Source organism: Haliotis rubra, unplaced genomic scaffold (assembly GCF_003918875.1).
Source record: "Haliotis rubra isolate DU_JTF1 unplaced genomic scaffold, ASM391887v1 Scf445, whole genome shotgun sequence".
In the NCBI taxonomy this organism is placed as follows: Eukaryota; Metazoa; Mollusca; class Gastropoda; order Lepetellida; family Haliotidae; genus Haliotis; species Haliotis rubra.
In genome coordinates, this window is record NW_025767130.1 from 358,689 (window position 1) to 379,574 (window position 20,886).

At 42.6% G+C, this 20,886-nt stretch overlaps 1 protein-coding gene and 1 long non-coding RNA gene across 2 annotated transcripts; one reads left to right on the forward strand and one right to left on the reverse strand.

Annotated features, from left to right (window-relative positions):
• Window positions 1–1,431: 1,431 nt before the first annotated feature.
• Window positions 1,432–13,422, forward strand: LOC124289639. The gene is made up of 2 exons (XR_006901724.1): window positions 1,432–1,615; window positions 13,325–13,422. It is a non-coding gene; the product is annotated as an uncharacterized LOC124289639 (long non-coding RNA).
• Window positions 13,423–18,785: 5,363 nt separating this feature from the next.
• LOC124289620 (uncharacterized protein F54H12.2-like) lies at window positions 18,786–20,088 on the reverse strand. The gene is made up of 2 exons (XM_046726224.1): window positions 19,462–20,088; window positions 18,786–19,319 (listed from the first exon to the last, which is right to left on the reverse strand). Exons 1-2 carry the CDS (start codon window positions 20,086–20,088, stop codon window positions 18,786–18,788), a joined length of 1,161 nt encoding a protein of 386 aa, XP_046582180.1.
• Window positions 20,089–20,886: the final 798 nt, after the last annotated feature.

Genomic DNA, 20,886 nt, shown 5'->3' on the forward strand with positions numbered 1-20,886 from the left:
ATCTGTGAACTCGAGCAGTGCTTGAAACCGACACTGACCAGGCCCCTTGCCTTCCTGACGTCTCCAGGTATCTCCATGGTAAGCATCGCATATCACTACGCGTCACGTCGTCATCCACGTCTCCACACCATCACGTCATCATCCACGTCTCCACACCATCACGTCATCATCCACACCATCACGTCGTCAACCACGTCTCCACACCATCATGTCATCATCCACACCATCACGTCGTCATCCACGTCTCCACACCATCACGTCATCATCCACACCATCACGTCATCATCCACGTCTCCACACCATCATGTCATCATCCACGTCACACCATCCGTCACATCCACGTCTCCATCCATCATGTCATCATCCACACCATCACGTCGTCATCCACGTCTCCACACCATCACGTCGTCATCCACGTCTCCACACCATCACGTCATCATCCACACCATCACGTCTTCATCCACGTCACCACACCATCATCCACACCATCACGTCGTCATCCACGTCTCCACACCATCACGTCATCATCCACACCATCACGTCGTCATCAACGTCTCCACACCATCACGTCATCATCCACACCATCACGTCATCATCCACGTCTCCACACCATCGCGTCATCATCCACGTCTCCACACCATCACGTCATCATCCACACCATCACGTCGTCATCCACGTCTCCACACCATCACGTCATCATCCACGTCACCATCACGTCGTCATCCACACCATCACGTCATCATCCACACCATCACGTCATCATCCACACCATCACGTCGTCATCCACGTCTCCACACCATCACGTCATCATCCACACCATCACGTCATCATCCACACCATCACGTCGTCATCCACGTCTCCACACCATCACGTCATCATCCACACCATCACGTCATCATCCACACCATCACGTCTTAATCCACGTCACCACACCATCACGTCATCATCATCCTCATGTCATCGGATCTGAATTGTGTAGATTGATGCTCATGCTGTTGATCACAGGACTGTCTGGTCCAGACTCGATTATATACAGACCGCCGCCATATAGCTGGAATATGGCTGAGTGCGGGGTAAAACTAAAATCACTCACCCACTCCACGTCTCCAACCACGTCTCCGCCTTTTCAAGTGGCACAAGAGGAAGTGCGACAGAAAAGAATCTGTACACGCTACTAAATAAAATTCACTCTATCATAACAATGTTTTGAAAGGAAATTACCCTATCCATGTCCCTCCCGATATGGATTATGCTTCCCGGTAAATATTCACTGTATCTTTAGCCTTGGCGGTACTGCACAACTCCCTGGAAAAATAGCTCTCCCGGGATATTCGACACCTCTCCAGCTATTGGTTTAAGTTTGAATAAAACACGTCATTAGGAAATTATATATACCACGTGACAACGCTGCCATTCAGTTTGAGGCGAGCGTCGGGAGGGAGCGGTGTGTTCTGGACTAGGGAGCGAGTGTTTACATTGACGATGTAATGGCTGGTCCTACATATTGTAGTAGTCACACCAACAGCTATGACTGCTTTCACTCCTTGTTTTGTTCACGAGTATTCAACGGTTCACGGCTTCCAATGAATAGTCGCTCCGCCTCAAACCCGTGCCTGTAAGTACTAGACAAAGGAGGAGGCAGCCATGTTGTATATTCCCGTATCGCCGGGGTTAGCAGTGTGTATTTGCATGGTATAACACGCCTGTATTGTATCGTACACGCGTGTATTGTATCGTACGCGACTGAAATGTATTGTACACGACTGTAATGTACCGTATTGACTGGTCTACGAGGTGGGGAGGGAGTTATCTGTGTATATCACCAGGTAAGATGGCGGGGATCGTTTAGTAGCGCGGCTCGTGTGTTGAGTCGTCGTGACCTAAATGCGCCCGCCATGAAGCCAGTGAGCTGTCTGTGTACTGTGTTCTGTGGAGGCGCGTGTCGGCATTTGTCCCTGCGGCGGAGGACGTGGCTACTGTAGACAAGTGATGCTATGGAAAGACTTATGCAGGGTTGAATGACCTGGCAAACCATCCCAGATAGCATTCTGACGTTCGCCCAACGTTGGGCCAATGTCTGAATGCTATCTGGGATATGACTTGTTACCATAATGTGCTGATCTGGCACGATGTTACCTTAATGCGCTGACCTGGCACATCGTTACCATAATGTGCTGACGTGGCACATCGTTACCATAATGTGTTAACCTGGCTCATCGTCACTGTAATGTGCAGACCTGGCTTGGTGTCACACTAAAGTGCTGTGCTGGCACGTTGTCACCATGATGTGCTAAGCTGGCACATCATCACCATAATGTGCTGACCTGGCACATTGTCACCATGATGTGCTGGCATTGTTAACCATAATGCTGACGTGGCACATCGTTACCATAATGTGCTGGCACATCGTTACCATAATGTGCTGACCTGACACATCGTACCATAATGTGCTAACCTGGCTCATCGCTACCATAATGTGCTGACGTGGCACATTGTTACCATAATGTGGTGACGTGGCACATCGTTACCATAATGTGCTGACCTTGCACATCGTTACCATAATGTGCTCTCATAGCACATCGTTACCATAATGTGCTCTCATGGCACATCGTTACCATATGTGCACATCGTTACCATAATGTGCTGACCATCGTTACCATCATTATGGCACATCGTTACATATCGTGTTGACCTGCCTTATTGTTATCATAATCATTGCTAACGTGTTGACCTGGCATAATGTCTCGGGGCATTGTCACCATAATTTGCTAACTTGGGACATTGTCACCATGATGTGCTGACCTGGCACATTACCACAACGTGCTCACCTGGCTCATCGTTGCTATAATGTGCTATAATGTGCTAACTTGTTACACATTAATGCGCTGACCTGCCACGATGTCACCATAATGTGCTGACCTGGTATGTTCCCATAATTTGCTGACCTGACACATCGTTACCTGTTGTATATACCTCTGTTTGATCGAATATGTCAGCAAAAGAATTACTGTGAGGCTTTGTTTTAGGAACTGGAAAGCTCGCTGACATTCATCTGTCCAGGAAAACCTGGAATATTTCTTCGTTAACCAAACGATTGGTTCAGCAATTTTAGAAACATTTGGAATGAAGCGCCAGTAATAATTACACATCCCGATAAAACTTCTGACCTCTTTGACAGATGTTGGAGCTCCCATAGACTGTATGGCTTCAACTTTCTGTTCCTCTGGCTCGATCCCAAATCCTAGATAGTTCGTTTCAGATTGGACAAAACTACACTTAATAAGTTTAAGCTTCAGTGAATGCTGTTTCAGGCGATCAAAAACAGTTTGTATGTGAAACATATGATCCTGTAAGGTTTTTTGAGAAGATCAAGATGTCATCTAGATATGCTATTGCAAATGCTTCTGGATCCTATAGTACTATAATCATGAGTTCCATGAATATTGAGGGAGCATTACAGAGGCCGAAAGGCATAACAGAGATTTCAAACAGTCCATGGTGACATGCAAAAGCTGTCTTTTCCTTGTCTTGTTCATCCATCAAGATTTGCCAGTACTCCGATTTTAAATCAAGAGTGGACAAGTATTTGGAATTCCCCAGTTGTGTCAAGATATCATCAATGAGTGGGAGAGGTGTGGAGATGGGTCGGGTAATCTTGTTTAAGGACCAGAAGTCCACACAAAATCGTTTACTTCCGTCCTTCTTGTCCACCACTACAGTTGGAAAGCTCCACGGTGATCTAGACCGTTTAATAATCTTGGCCTCCAGCATGTCATTGATGGCTTTGTCAACCACTTTTCTTTTATCAAGCAGTGTCCGGTATGGCCTCAACTTGATAGTTGCATGGTCACCAGTGTCAATCTTCATCTGTACTGTATTCGTATGCCCTAAGTCCAAGTCACTTGCGGCAAAGAGGTATTTGTACCCAGCTACTACATTCTGTTTCTTCTCTTTATGCTCTTGTGGAGCCTTAACGTCTAACAATGCATCGTCCACAGGCTGGTTTGTTGAGTGTCATAATTTCTCTGCAAGTGTTACTAAGTTTTCCACTGGTACCTTATCTAATCTTCCTGACACACACCCCCTTGTTAACCTGAATGTTTTGTTTGTGGTGTTCACTATCATAATTGGGACATTCCTATCTTTGTTCATGCACGCTAATGAGTTAATTACTATGAGCCCTGGTTTGGTTCACAAGATAAATAGCCGGTATCTATTTCTGACACTTGGTAAAGTGTGTCATCGGGAAAATATGGCCCTTGTTTTACTTTTGGTCTGCACATACTTTTACTTTGTGGTTTTAAAATAGTGTCCCCAGCCAGACGCACAATGGATGCAATGTGCAGATCATCTTCCAATGGTACATAGGTTTTTCCTATCCTTAAACTTCCAAGGTCATAGTAAAGTCGGACGCCATGTTGTTTTAGCCGATCTCTTCCTTAAATCCTATTCCTATTCATGTTGCCTACCACATACAATTGGTGTGTTAATGTCACTCCTCTCATTTGAAAAGTGATGTCTACACAATCATCCACTTCTAAACCATTCCCATTGACAGATTGTAGTGAAACCATCTTTTTACTTAACTTATAGAGTCCTTGTAGTTTGTCAAAAACCCTTCTGTGAATAATAGATACTTCTGCTCCAGAATTAATCAAACATCTTTACTGTTGTTTCCCAGTACATGGACTTGGATTTCCTGCTACATTTATAGTATATACTGTTCTCTATTTCTTTCTCCTCCCCATCAGTTTCATCATGAGAAGGAGTTTTTAGTTTAAAGGTGTTCCATTTGGTGTTCTCCTATATGTTGCATAATTCATCCCATAATTTTTCTTTCTGTTTGAGCAATCCCTTTTAAAATGCCCCGGTTGGTTGCATGCCCAACACAATCACTGCTCGTGGTTTACCAATGGGTTCCGCCTCTTTATTGGTCACTGCATTGACATATTCCTATTGCCTGACCTACAGTCCCTCGCCTTGTGGCCTGATTGCTGACATTTACAGCATTTCGCTCTTGGGCGGTAATGGTCAACCTCCATGGGTTCTTCCCTACGTTGATCTTCAAGTCCTCTATTGACCCTTCCTAGTCTCTGGTTAAATCGGGTGCGTAAATTCTGTTCATGCTTTGCACATGCAACAGCTGTAGCCATGTTTGGAGGGTTTTCTCTCATTACTTTCATTTTAAGATAATCATAGGCTAACCCATCTGTGAAAAAACCTACTAATTGGCGTTCTATGGCAACACCATCTCCATCCCTACCTAGTCCTGTGTAAGCCTCCTCGGCTAACTTTAGCAGTCGTTCGTCAAACAACTGTACACTTTCACTGTGTTTCTGTGTCATGCTTCTCAACAGCATAAAGGCCTGTTGAGCGTCAGTCATTTCGGCAAATCGACGAAACAACTCATGCTTTAGCTCCGGCCATGTTGCCTGATCATGGTCTTCTAAATAGCGATGAATAAAATTGCTAACTGCCCATGAACTGGTATGCCACTAATTTGATTCCCTTTTGACCCGAGTTAGTCAACACGGTGTATTTTTCAATACTTTTCATCCATTCTTTAAACTTCGTAGGCTCCCCCTCAAATGGTTTTATAATTTGGGATATACCCTGTGCGCCTAACGTCGTGGACAGACTGGCTAATTGCCCTGTTATTTGCTCTGCAAGTCCGGTCAAAAAGTCACCTAAATCCTGGCTTGCCATAACGAAGTCGGAATAAGGAAGAAGTCAAAGCCACTTACCAAGCTGATCAGGATCCAGTCCACGTTGTTTCCGACTTGTCCTTGTTTGAGGGGGAATTGGGGTCACGGCACCAAAGAAGAACCCACATGTGCTCTATGTAGCACGATAACACAACGAAGGATAAAAAGTTTCAACACTGTTCTTTAATTACCATGGTATATAATGATAACAGTCAGTAAAATAACAATCAGAATGTGATGGAGACTGTGAGAGAGGCTAGGCACTTCCCAGGCGCTGACCAGGTGTGACCAGGCTTGTTCTTCGGACTTCTCTGCTCAGCTGATCTGCTAGCCTTGGCTGTTGGTGTTGTCCATTGGTCTGTGTTCAGCGCCCTTCTGTGCCTCGAGTTGCCTTCCTCCCTCTCTGTAGACTACAATGACGGTGCTGCGTATATAGAAACTTCGCCACAGGATCACGTGGCGACTAGTCAGCATTTCTCTTCACCGTTCAGGTACACGTCGTGACCAGTCAGCATTTCGCTGGACAGTTTACTAAATCATCACACAGTTAAATCGTTATCTGTCCAATTAGTCAGTCATTAGTGGTGGTCAGTACAATCATACCTTTATCTGGTCAATTTGCCCTTATCATCACCCACTGTTGACCAGCACTGACCAACTTTTATCTTCCGTGGAAAAGAAGCCTTTATTGTTTTTTTACTTTCCCAATCAGCCAAATAGTAATCATTTTCCTAAATAAATTCTATTAACTCCTGTACTTTTCTGAGTATCTGACTTGCCTCAGCCACGAGGAGTAAGATCTTCTGAAAGGATTAAAAAGAAAAGGAATTGGAATTAAAATAAAACAAACTTAAGATTACTGGTTAATTGTCGTGTCTATAAAATTGAATGAGTGAAATGAATGAATGAATGATACTCACTTGCTTCGGACTGTGTGTTCAACCCAGGAGGGCGAGTTCGGGAGTCGACGGAGTGGTGTCTCCCTTTATAATTTATTATAACGTAATAATGTTACTGTGTTACCAGAAGAAGCGACATGTGTTTGTAACAGCTGTTACAGAGAGAGAAGAGATGACATAAAGTTTACCAGTTACACAAGAGCCGATGGAGAGGTGTTGGTGTGGGAGCCCGCAAACTGACACTAGGTATGCAATTACTCCCTCTCCAATGTAAACTTGAAATGGTTTGTCCATACATCATGGCTTATAAAATGTAATATTATGTCAGTCGTAGGAAATGAAGTGAATCCCTTAACTACCCACTAAACAGTTTTGTTTACATACACTGAAGCCCTCCACATTCCTAACTACAATCTGATATAGTTGCACAGCATTCATTCATTCACACGTGAAAAGGAACACGTTAAAGCACCTGGTCCTGACTTGCACTGAGTGTGAGAGATTAGGTTGAAGATTATAGTAACATTGTATTTGTAGAATAAACCTAATACAAATACACAAACTTATAATACTTACGAATCAATGCAGGTCTTGATATCTATGCTTGAAACCCTCGATCGCCAACGTCGATTCGCCCTGAATGAGTTGCACAATAGCATCTTTGACCTCACCTATAGTCAAACAAGCGATGTTGTTGCTGTTAAGGTTCTGGATGGTGACCGTGCGACTCCCCCGATCCAGGCAAAACAATGTTTTGTTGACCGTCATGGTGAGGTCGCCACAATAATTGGACTGAAATGTCCGGCTGCTGTACAACTCAATCTCATTTAAAAAATAGATCAAAATGTGTCGAAGTTGATTCGACGTTGAGGGATCTAACAAAACATCCATGTGGGAAATGGACCCGACGCCAAATTGAAATTCTGTCTTGGAATCATTGTAAATAAAAATAATTCCCATTTTCAACAATTACGGCGTTGAATGAACCTAATACAAATACACAAACTTATAATACTTATGAATCAATGGGATTCCATGGGATTCATGTCGGGTGAACAGGCAGGCCAAGGGAGAACATCAACATTTTGGCGGTTGAGGAAGTCCTGTGTCAATCTTGCTGTGTGGGGTCTGGCATTGTCATGTTGAAACAATACGGAAGCACAACTGGGCGCAGAACTTGCTCTCTGTACTGAACAGCATTCAGCACTGAGTGTGAGGGATTAGGTTGAAGATTATAGTAACACTGTATTTGTAGAATAAACGTAATACAAATACACAAACATATAATACGTACGAATAAATGCAGGTCTTGATATTTGCGCTTGAAAGCCTCGATCGTCAAGGTGGATTCGCCCTGTATGAGTTTGACAATAGCATCTTTGACTTCATTGATATTCAAACAAGCGAAGTTGGTGCTATTGAGGTTCTGAATGGTGACAGTGCGATTCTCACGATCCAGACAAAACAATGTTTTGTTCACTGTCATAGTGAGGTCACCGCAATAACTGGACTGAAATGACCCGCTGCTGTGCAGCTCAATTTCATTCAGAAAATAGATAAAAATGTGTCGGAGTTGATTTGACGTTGCAGGATCTAACAAAAGGTCCATGTGTGAATTCGACTCAACGACAAATTTAAATTCTGTCTTGGAATCATTGTAAATAAAAATAATCCCCATTTTCAACAATTACGGCGTTGAATGAACCTAATACAAATACACAAACTTATAATACTTATGAATAAATGGGATTCCATGGGATTCATGTCGGGTGAACAGGCAGGCCAAGGGAGAACATCAACATTTTGGCGGTTGAGGAAGTCCTGTGTCAATCTTGCTGTGTGGGGTCTGGCATTGTCATGATGAAACACTATGGAAGCACAACTGGGCGCAGAACTTGATCTCTGTACTGAACAGCATTCAGGATCCCTTGCACAATGACCAGGTCAGTCTTCTGTTCCTCACAGAGGCCCCCCCAGACAATAACACCTCCCCCTCCGAACGGATCTACCTCTCGGATGCATGTTGGAGCTAAACGTTCACCTCTTCGGTGATAAACTCCTTCTCTGCCGTCGTTCTGGAACAACTGGAAACGACTCTCGTCAGAAAACAGTAAACGGCGCCATTCTCGCACTTGCCAGATTCGAACTTGCCTCGCCCATTGTACCCTTCGGCGTCGATGTTGTGCTGTCAGGAACATTCCTCGGAAGGGACGGTAGGCTCTGATTCCTGCAGCACGAAGTCGTCGGAGTACTGTGCGTTGGCTGATGCGATGTCCCAGCGCTGTCGTCGCCGTGACGAACCTGTTGGGTAAGTGAATTGTTCGAATTTGGCGATCTCCCTGGGGTGTTTTGACACGTGGTCTTCCCGTTGTGGGCTGTCTACAGTCCTTCCTGTCTGTCGGTAACTTTGCAGCAGCCTGGATACCATTAAAGGCGTGCACCCGCACCTTCTGGTGCATACCAATCGCCCTCTCGCGCTCCTCTCTTGTCAGTCTAGGCATATCGATTGTGTGCTTTTGTCAACTGTGTTGTCACCCCATGGTTTGACCTTACTTGTACGCCAATTCGGCACGTGCATATCCCTCTGCAGCCTTTGCACGTGTTTTACCATTTTCTGGTGCAGCATGGCACCACCAGTCATGTTGTGTTTGGGTGATGCGATTTTGCATCCTTGTGCTTGGGGACAACTGTCTGAATGCATACTTTCAACGAGCTATGAACACTTTCACAGTAAACTGACTTTTCCGGACCTATACTTTCTTTTGCAGCTTAGTATATATATATCCGTCTTTTTTAATGAAAATGTAGGTAAACATTTAACTGGTGTTCCTGTGGGTGATTTCGAGGAGGAGACAACTAGGTGGTTTTAACATATGTTATGTATGTTATTCATCAAAATAGGAGATGACGAGGTTGCCCGACTATTGCTCATATGTCGTCAGTCGTGTCAGACAATCATGGTTTCACTCATCTGAGAATTTTAGGAGCCCTACTCCTTACACAAACATAACATGGAGAAAAAAATTCAGTTACTGTGTTAGGCGTCAGCTGGTGTAAGCATAAAAAAAACATTACAATTGGGAAATTGTCAAAAAGCAATCTTTCCCAGGTGATATGAGGTCGCGTGTGTCACACACGTGTTTGCGAAGACATGAAACACATGTTGGGCATGGACGTCTTTTGAGTACAAATGTAAACACAGTTTGGTTCCAATAACATCCTGTGTTGAAATCATGACATGATGTAATGAAACCCGTGTTATTCGATCACAATGCATTGTTGAGTCAACGGTGTCTGATTCGCTGTCTGAGAAAAATTCTGCCGTTCTTGAGTGACCATCAACCTTTGGTAAGTCTCTCTTGTCAAAAGTATCATGGGTTTTGAAGTTAAGAAAAATGCATTCAAGTAGAGCACATTCTCGTAACGCAAAACGTACATGTCCTTGAGATCAAGTCCAGTGGATGTTCTCTGTTCTCAAGGATGGTAGCATGTGACACAGTCAACAATGCTTCATCAAAATACATACTGACACGTTCTTCACCGGTGAGCATGAGGCACTGATGATGACGTTGGGAGGGGTGATCTACTTCACACCCATAACAGTTATTACTACACAGTTTATGTACTTTCACTTGTAGTGCATCCAAGTAAAGACTTTCCAAAATAGATTCAAATCGCAATCTATTTTGCCGCAGTTCATGATTTCTGAAAACTCTTTGTTCAGGAACACTAACTTCCACTGACAGAAAAGGGACCCTGGTCTTCTGCAACTTCTTCTAATGACGACCTTAATCGATTTCTAAGAACTCTCTCAAGGCATCGAGCTCCAGCAAGATAGGCGCCAAGTTGACTTCTTCGGGATATTGTCCCTTATCTAACCAGTCCTTCACGCCTTCCATTCACCTTGTATCTGTACCGCCTTGTAAGGTTTCCACTCATCATGTTCTAGAAAAATTTTTTTAGCAAAACTGTATTAGTATGTATTTACTTACATGTGTTCTGTTCATGATAATAAAAAAATTGCATACAAGGTTTTGTTTCTATTATACAAGCTTATAACTAAACTAAACGGCAAAAGAAAGTATAGGTGGAGTTTGATGAGTGGTAAACAAAACACAACAAATCAAATTGGCGAAGCGAGTGTATATCGTGAAAGAAGGGTTAATGATCATTATTAGGCCACAAAATGATTGGAATACAGGCAACACATAACACGTGGGTGCTAGTTGAACAATGGTGGGGTCAAACAACTCATTTTTCAGTGATATCTTAAGAGCCACACATGATTGTCAATCATTGACCAAGTTTACACAACAAACAGAACATGTCTCAATACCGTGTATGACCCCCACGTGCATCAATGCATGCCATGATGCGTCGTCTCATTGATGACGTCAGGCGTCTGATAACGAGTGCTGGGATTCTATGCTACTCTTCTCTCAGGGCACGTTCCATCTCATCTCTCGTCACTGGGGGTTGTTGACGATTCCTTAACCGTCTGCCCAGATGGTCCCACAGATGCTCTATTGGGTTCATGTCGGGTGAACAGGCAGGGAGAACATCAACATTGTGGCGGTTGAGGAAGTCCTATGTCAATCTAGCTGTGTGGGGTCTGGCATTGTCATGGTGAAACACTATCCCCTGTGGCTGGTTCCGGAAGAATGGAAGCACAACTGGGCGCAGAATTTGCTCTCTGTACTGAACAGCATTCAGGTTCCTTTGCACAATGACCAGGTCAGTCTTCTACTCCCCACAGATGCCTCCCCAGACCATAACACCTCCCCCTCCGAACGGATGGGCCTCTCGGATGCATGGTGGAGAGTAGGGAATAAATGATGAATAAAACACCTCAAACCACAAATGTACCTAATAACCTCGTTTGAACAATGGAATGAGGTCATTGATGACGTCATCAGTGTACTTGGTGAGTTGTGTCAACAGTGTATTGTATGGGTATTGTTCTAAAGTCAACAGAGAGCTGAACAGCTGTTGATTCTATTTAATAAAAAAAAAAAGGACAGGAGTTGAATGGGTATTGTTTTCAGGGCACCTGTGTCAATATGGGTGTGGGTTATGGAGTGAATGAGTATTGTTCTCAGGACACCTGTGTCAATATGGGTTTGGCTTATTGTACAACCCATGCACCTGTGTCAATCTAACACAGCTGTGTCCATAGGGTGTGAGATATGAAACTGTATGGTCTTCATTCCACAGACTGTATCTATTTCAATAAAGGGCGGGTCTTCCCGGTTTGAATGGGTATTATATTAGAAGCACCTGTGTCAATAAAACGGCAGAGTTGTGAATTTGAATGGGTAAATAAATAGAAAAAAGGGCAGGAGTTGAATGGGTATTGTTCTCAGGACACCTGTGTCAATATGGGTGTGGGGTTATGAAGTGAATGAGTATTGTTCTCAAGGCACGTGTGTCAATATGGGTGGGGTATGAAACTGAATGGGTATTGTATTCAGCGCACCTGTGTCAATATGGGCGTGGGTTTATGAAATGAAATCTTATTGTAATCAAGATACCTTTGCCCACAAGCTGTTGGATACTCACAATATAAATAGATAAAAAAACTGATGCTCTCTGTCAATCTTTCACCACATTCATCTCCAGTCAACAACGTCATACCGTGTATCTACATCACTACACAATGTCAACTCCAGTCAAACGCACAATGTCTGAAGCCATGGGTGAGAGCAAAGAGAAGACTTTTACGCCAAAGGTTGTCAAGATATCCAAAGAAAACCTTATGAGCAAAGTGGATGATAATGGTATTTACAAGGAAACGACTGAGAGGTGTAAAGTGAGCGATCTCCCCAAGAATTTATTGCTCCTAATTCTAAGCAATGAGGAGGTCGATGTTCGTGACAAGTCTCTGTGGAAGGTTGTCTTAACACCTGCGTTGAAGAAAGACGCTAAATATGATATACTTCTCAACGATAATTATACTGAAGCGCTGAAGTCTTCCACACATCTCCTCTTTGGAGGCCAGGATCGGTCCAAAAACAACAGGCTCTTCAACAAGCTTCAGTTCTTCAACTGCTGTGAGGACAGTATGAATGAAGAAGCATCTGAAGAGTACAGTGCTGATGGGGAAACACAAATTCTGTTTTAGGTAAGCAAACTTTTATTTTAACATGATAACCTTTAGCAGAGATGAAGTAAAACCATACCATGTTTCTGTTAAAACTAATTCAACCTCATCTGTAGTGGAGAACCGTTTCTCATGCAGTAAGGTTTGGGTATAATGCTACACTTGGTAAAAGTGTAGTTTCACCCATGGTTTGCTAGTTCCACCGTGTATTTCTGTACTCAATATGCCGTGGTGTAGGTGTAGAGTGTCCGCGTTGATTCCGGGAGGTCATGGGTTCGAATCCCGGTCACATCATATCAAAAGACGTAAAAAGGTGGGAGTTGTTGCTACCTCGCTTGGCACTCAGTATTATGAGGTTAGAAGAACACAGTAATTGACTCTGCACTACGGCGACGGGTACCACTGTTAGGCACAAAACGAATTATCAAAATGTAGTTGTTTTGAGGATAATAAAGAGATTATTATTATTATTATTATTATTATTATTATTATTATTATTTTGAGTCTAAGATTGTACCTTTTAATTAATGATGTTTTAACTGAGTGTAGTGTTTTTCTATGCCGTTCAAATATTTTTATTATCGTCTTCGGATTATGTATTTTACCATTTGTCATTTCAGGATTCGGAAACCAACAGAGCCGCGAGTGAACTGAGAAAGTAGACTTGAGTAACTCAACTAAACTCAAACAAGGTCTTAATAAAAAAAATGAATTTGAATTTAAAAAGAGTTGTATCTTTCTTTCATGGTTATGTACTTGAAGAGCTATCTCTATCTTTGCGCGGGGGAGAGCATTATCCATTGAAGTTCCCCTGTACTCTGTATAACGGTAACATTTTGATATCAGCTTAAAATAGCTTGGCTTTTTTGTGAAAAGTGGGTCATGTTTGGACAATGCTCTCACTCCCCGTGGTGTTGACACGCTTGTAAGAGTTCACAGCATGCAGTGCACCGAGTCTGGGATAACATGCAGAGACGAGAAGAGAGCTTAGTCATGGTGTCTCTGTACTAAAGTTTAGCTGATGATGACAGCTTGTTTATTATTTTTTAAACTTGTTAAGTAACTTAAGATTGCAATAGCCATACTTATTATTTTATACAGCGACACCATGACTAAACTCTTACTTCTACGCTCTATCATATAAGGAGATGTTACTATTGGCCTATGATGACAGCATGGCTTACAACAAACATAGGCATAAATGTAATAGCATTTTATTCAAATTTATTGATGCATAGGTTTTTTCATGAATTGATTCAAACAAACATTACACAAGCTTGATACACAAGTGAATAATTTGGGGAAACAGTATTTGTAATCACACATTACAGTTTACACAACAATCAACTGACACCTGAACAAAGAAGTCAACATTAACAACTAACACTTAATCTTCTCCAGAACATATTCTCATAACAAAACTAAAAACTAAAACGTCTATCTGCTAACATAGATCATAAGATCATAAATTTACTAACTAATTTCTAGAACATGATCTCATTACAACCTAAAACTAAAATTGTCTACTAACTAAAAACTAAAACGTCTATCTGCTAACATAGATCATAAGATCATAAATTTACTAACTAATTTCTAGAACATGATCTCATTACAACCTAAAACTAAAATTGTCTACTAAAACTAAAACTAAAAATTGTCTATCTCCTAACATGTCAATACGGAGAAAAACTGAATCGTTTCGGAGCCTGCCTAGTTCGTGTGGTGCTTTCATCGTCGTCGCCGTCTGTGTCTGAGTCTGTGTCCTCTCTGTCGTCGAGGGCGACTCTTGATCTGACATCAGTCTCTGATAGGTCTCTCTGGACAGCAGAACCATAGGCTTGCTCATGATTGCGTCTGTCTTGCTCGAGCAATGCTCTAATGCACGTACGTAGGACGTTGTGGTGTGTGACTAACAGCCTCCGTTTTTCACGAGCCCCTACCTTCTTGCTTCCCAATGTCCGAATGAGATTCTTGTGTCTTTGCAATCGTATTTTGTCAGAGTCAGAGAGGGGAATGTTTCCCCTCAATATGTTGTAGATCAAGGTGATAATCGCCTTGAATTGTTCACCCGAGAGATGAGCCAGCAAGGCCTTTCTTTGTTTGGTGTTCACGTCCTCCAGTGAATAGAGAAATGTCCTCTGCTTCCTCAGGAGGTCTGCTGTCATAATGTCTTTTTACTAGTCAGATGCAATGAAGAGATCCAGGGACAGATTGTCACAGATGAATTTCTTTACGAACAACAACAAAGTGCTTGGGGCTTCCCCAGCGGTCTGGAATGTCGATTCCCCTGCTTTCTATGTGATGTTTGAGATTGTCAAATGCCTGCGATTCGCTGGCAAACCAGGTCTCACACTGAAGCAATGTCACCTCTGCTTCTCCTCCAGGTGGGTTAGCTACTACGAGCCAGGAGTATTGCTTCTTATCCATTGCACGGTCAGCGCACAACTGATTGGTGTCAACGTCTATCGACTGTTTAGAACTATTTAGGCAAGTACACAGTGCATGCCTTGTTGTCCCCTGGAAATATATTAGTGCGTAGTCGTCCGTAATGTTCGTCGGCATGTGGAGATGCATCCACGACGAGGTAACCATATTTTCGCTCGGCTACTGCATCTCGAAATGCCTCTGCAAAATATTTTGCCTGTCCCGGAAATATCTGCGATGCCAAAATTTTATATTCGTGAGCGGACCTTGGGTTGGACATCAAAACGAAATGATGCGTATTCAGGGAAATTGTTCTGTTGCATTCGCCCTTTGGGTAGGCCGACTGCTGGATGTTGATGACTGAAATACCGAGATGGTGCGACAGTGTAGTGTAAAGATTTAAATACACCTGATTCTTGCACACTTCTTGCATGTAATCGTCGAGCACCAGTAAGCACCTGTTGTCAGATTCCAAAGCATACGACCTCAGTTCCTCCTCCGTGGGAAGCGTATCTTGAAAGCGAATGTTGGGGACAGTTTTTTCTAAATCTCCGTACACTTCCGGTTGGTACACTACAAAGCAGAAGATTATGAGTTGGGGTGGTGGTTCAAACATGAATTTCGCCTCTTTCAGCAATGTGGCTGACCATCTCGTCTTACCACTGGAGGACCCGCCCACAATCGAAATCGTAGTTGGTGTTTTAAAAGGCAAAAGACACTTGGTATCCCCCATCGTAGCCTGCCTACACTCTCGGCTTTGTCTCAAAGAATGAATCTGACTTCCTTCAAGGGAGTGAATTTATACAGTGAGAAGATCAATGATTAAGCTTGACGTCACTAGCGGTCTTGTCTCCTCACCCTTTTTTTTTTAAAAAATCTGTCTTGAATTAATCATTAACCATTTAAAAATAACTGTGGACAGAGATAAAAACTTGTTGTCAAAGAGTAAAATTTGTTTTAAAAATTCACAAATATGTTTTCTTTGTACAAAATTTGTATAAACAGAAACAAACAAACAAAACAAAGGAGTTTTCTACATTTTCTAAAATTATTTCATGTTTCCTTTTTTTTTTTTTTCTAGTACATGGTATTCAAATCAAAGCTTTAAAAATTACGAAGAACAATACAACAGCAAAAGTAGGCTAAAGAATATAAAAATAAATAGGTTATGAGTAAATACAGTTAATATGTGTATGTCAACTAACATTGAAGATAAGAGCAGATGCTGAGTAGCGTTGTACTGTTAGTGCAATATTTAAAATAGTGGTACATGCTTTTCGAAACGCCTCTAGCGGTCTCTCACTTGCTCGCTTTCATCTTCTCTTCAAAGTTATCTCCCTTTGACCACAACACATTTTGACGAAAGCGGAATCGAAGATAAGAAGAGAATGGGTCAATGCTGGGGGAGAAGTAAGGAAGACAGGGATGAAATAAATGAAAGGTTGCAAAGATGCGAGGACAGACTTGATGGTGTTTCGCGAGATCTGCGAAGCATTTTCAGTCAAATCGAATGCCCGCGGCACTGCTCATATGAAGTTCGTATGGACCGGGTGGAGAGCGACGTGCGAAGGCTCAAGGCGCGCCCTCCTCCCCTGCCGCCGAGGAGAAGAGTCTTCACCGATGCTAGCAGCGATGATGTGATGTGGTATCCTACCACCCCCGCCAACACCACCACCACCACAACATTGTTGGCCCCTCACCCCTCGCCAATTCCATTGTCAGATCTTGTCAAAGAAGCCATGTCAGACATGGGGACCTGAATAGTCGCTAACCTATATAGCTTTAAATACAAATAGTAAAGGAAGCATAATTTGAGGAATCTATTAACGACAATAATTTATGCATACATAACGATGCAACACTTCTATTTTACATCCTGCTACTGGAATGTATTCAGCCCTTGACCTTCTCTTACCCAACATATTAAATGAATTGAATGGTCCCATGATGACCTCTTGCAGCTTATCACTTTCCCACCATTCTCCTGAAAACCAGCAACCCAATCTTCATCATCTAGTGGAATTTTAAAAGCAAATTGGCAACTTTTGAGATATTGTGTACTTCAAACCTAACACCTGGAACGTTTTCAAAATACCGATGATCAAATTGTTATTTACAGATCAGCCTACTGCCAGCTTTTACCTAAGTCCCTCTGCAAATCCTCACATCTTCGCAAGCCATGGTTCAATAATGATTGTAAACAGGCCAGAAAGAGTAGAACGAGGACTACGTCCCCATGAATTAAAAAATGTGAAATAAAATTTCATTTTCACTGAATTATCCAGAAAGTTTGTTCTTTTTAAGTTTATTTAGACTAGAAATTGTTCAATTGTTGAATCGTTGAACGTTTAAAAGTGAATAAAATATACACACTCTCCTCTTTTTTTTTTTTTTTTTTTTTTTTTTTTTTTTTTAAGTATTAATTTCATTTTGGGGAGAGAAAAAAAATTGTTATCAAAAATAAAAATCTGATACCAAAATTTTCAAATTGCACGTCAATAGAAAATGTTCACCAAAGTTCAACGGATCATTATTCCAGTTTTTAAAAAACAGTAGACAGAAAAAAAAATTGCTGTCAAGAAATAAAACTTGTTTTCCAAATTCACAATTTTGTTTTCATTTTTTCAAAATTTGTTTTCATTCTTCAAAAATGTGTTTCACTCATTTGAATTGATCATAATCCATTTTTAAAAAAACTGTAAGCAGAAAAAAAATTGTTGTCAAGAAATAAAACTTGTTTTCCAAATTCACAAATTTGTTTTCATTTTTCAAAATTTGTTTTCATTCTTCAAAATTTGTAAACCAAAAACAAACAAAAAGGAGTTGTCTTAATTAGTTTTAATTGTTGTGTGTGTGTGTGTGTGTGTGTGTGTGTTTGGTTTTTATCTTGAACATTGTGTTCTATTCAAAGCTTAAAAAAATTACAAAGAACAACCATCACTATCTATAAAGTTGTGAAACAAAAAACACACAAAAGATTTTTCTACATTTTCTTTTTATTTATCACTTTTCTTCTGCATAAAGTTCATAACCAGAAGGGTATACATCTAAATGGTATGTCAGAGAATAGTGCATGGATATTTATAATATTAATATAACTACATGAATAAAACATATTTTCTTTACATTGAAGCTAAGAAGAGCAGGCATTAGTAGATAGGGATCTACAATGAGTACAATATTTGAAATAGCGACACATTTTTTTCGATATAAAATCATCGTTCCACAGCAAGTCATGAGGATTAAAATGATGGACAATCTCGTTCAAACTTAAGTTGTCTTTGAACTTGTGCAATAAATAATACAAGCAATACAAGCCACAAATGTCCGAATCAATGGATTGCAATCGTTGACCGTTGTGTGTGTAAGAAGCCACGTGTGATTTTAGATATTGATGAAAGTGAGTAATCACTGGTTCCGCGAGACTGTCAATAAGTTCTGCATTATTCCCTTTAATGACCATGGCAACCCAGTGACGACCTTCGTGTTGACTCAACTGTGTGTTGACGATGAGACCTATGCCTTGGGCGCGCAGGCTGACAGGGATAGTGGGAGGTAGGGTATCTTTGGCATACACCCCCAGCACGTGTCTTCGTAAAGCAGGATCGCACTGCACAGCGCACCAGAGTTCTGAAGCCTTCATCTTAAGTTATTGTTCTACTTGACAAAGACGTTGCGAGCCTGATCAATCTCGATGAGGGAATTTCGCTGAGACAGGACGATGCAACTCAGAGTGGAGGTGAGAGCAGCTTTAAACTCCAGATGTAGTTTCACATCTCCAGATTTCACCAAGTTGAGGTACTCCGAATCACTGCAAATCTTGTCCAGGTCAAAGACAAAGAGGGCGTTTCCCAACAGAAACTCGCTTCTGGTGATATGGTTTCCTTTGTCTTCGTTCCACAGTCCCATTCCATCTAGCATGCTGACGTAAGTGGCGATATCGTCTGCCTCTGTCGGCTGACCGGGCACACTGTTCCCATCGATGGACAGCGTGATCTTTTTCACCATGGACGACTTGAAGTTGAATGGGTTCCCAGTAAGGCTAGAATTCAGGCTGGCACTTTCCACCAGTCCGACGATGTACCTGCTGGCCACAGGACTCGAGAGGTTGTCGATGGTGTGACTTTGCTCCGTGCTCGGAATGCTGGTGACCTTGACCTCGCTTTTGACATAGGGATACGCGTTGGAAGTCTTAAACAGAGAATCATGAGCCATGAGGAGGGCCGGGTTGACCTTGACTTTGCACACTTGAAGGTAGGCGTCCAAAAGCTGCACTTTGAACTGGTGGGTGGTCACGTCGCTCATCAGACAAAATTTGGGGTCCGATCTGTACATTTTCACGGTCATGTCCACCCCGTTGACCAGGTGACGATTCATTTTGAAGACGTCTTCGAAGAGGGGGACCGCACAGGGTCAGTTCTTTGCTTTGCTCTATGAAACCAGCGCGTGTCATCATTCCACTGTTGAGGGATCCCGTGACATCGCTGCTTTCCAGGTCGCGGTCGCTCTCAGCATAGTCCTTGTAGAACAGTTGCGTGGTCAGCTGGGTTTGTTTGGCTTCTGCACCGTAGCCGAGCAGCGCTTTCATCATACTCTTATAGGGATAATAGTTGTTGGTCGACGACACCAACTCGTTCTGCAAGTAGACCGACACCTGGGAAAACAACGTCTGCATAAACAAGTTCACCGGAGCCACGTTTTCCTCCGCAGCCAAGTCCGTATTCCCGTCGGCTTGAGTGACTTTGACCTTGAGGTGAAGACGGGTGCGTTTCAGGTCGATGTAGTCGGCTCCGGAATTGGACACTTTAAACTCCAGCGGGGTCGTGTCGTTGATTTGGCTTATCGGTCTATTTTGAATAAAGTAATGGCTCTGGACTGACGACTGATAGGGCGGTAGAGTAAATACGTTGAGAGCCTCGGGAACCAGTTCCTCGAAGTCACCTTCCTTTATCAGAGACATGACGATGGGGAAACTGTTCGTTAGCTGAAGATATCGTCTTCTCGCACGGGAGTGCACTTGAGCGCTTTGGTAGTCTTGGTGGGAACAATGGAGGAAGTGTTCTCGGTTCGACGAATCTTCTTCGTTGTGACGCACCTTCCTCCGGCCTTGCGTTTTATAGCTTTGGTTCTCTTGTCTTTGGCTTCGGCTCTGTCGACCTCGCTTTGTGATTCCGACGTCATGCGCAAGGTGACCTCTGTGGTGGGCTGCTTAGGTTGTTGCCCTGCTTGATGTCTCACCGGAATCACCATCCTTTTGGCTTTCCCGTAAAGCAGGTTGGACGTTTTCTTCACGTGTTTGTTGTCAAAGTAATGTTTGAACTTGCTATAGTCGGGTACGTACAGCGGACGGGTTTCCATGACGATGCTAAAAATCACTCGGCGAAAGGATATCGTCTCAAGTGAAGTGTGGCATAGGTCTCCTCAGACAAGAATGAAGCGGTGTCAGGATTGTCACTTCTTAAATACAGTTCGATGTTGTCCGTCTCCTTCAGTTTTACGCGCATGCACATTTCGGTACCAAAGCTGTAGGCAGGACCCTGTCTCAGATCGATGCGTCTCAGCAAGCTCAGCTGCGTTTCGCCCGCCAGGGAACTGTCGCAAAGATTACACAAAACGTCCACATGGGGGTCTCTGACCTTACTCATATCCAAATTTCCAAAATTCAACTCGGTCAAAGACACTACCCAGAATCCGTCGAAGGTCAACCTTTGGTTGAGTTTAACACGAAAATGATAGCGCGTGTTCCCAGGAAAGGATA

Bases quoted from the DNA above. Each gene is read 5' to 3' on its own strand.
- LOC124289620 (XM_046726224.1), bottom strand. From the start codon at position 20,088: ATGTCTCTGATAAAGGAAGGTGACTTCGAGGAACTGGTTCCCGAGGCT. The intron at 19,320-19,461 runs GTACAGATCGGA...TCTCTGTTTAAG, and splicing joins GTGGACATGACCGTGAAAAT to ACTTCCAACGCGTATCCCTA.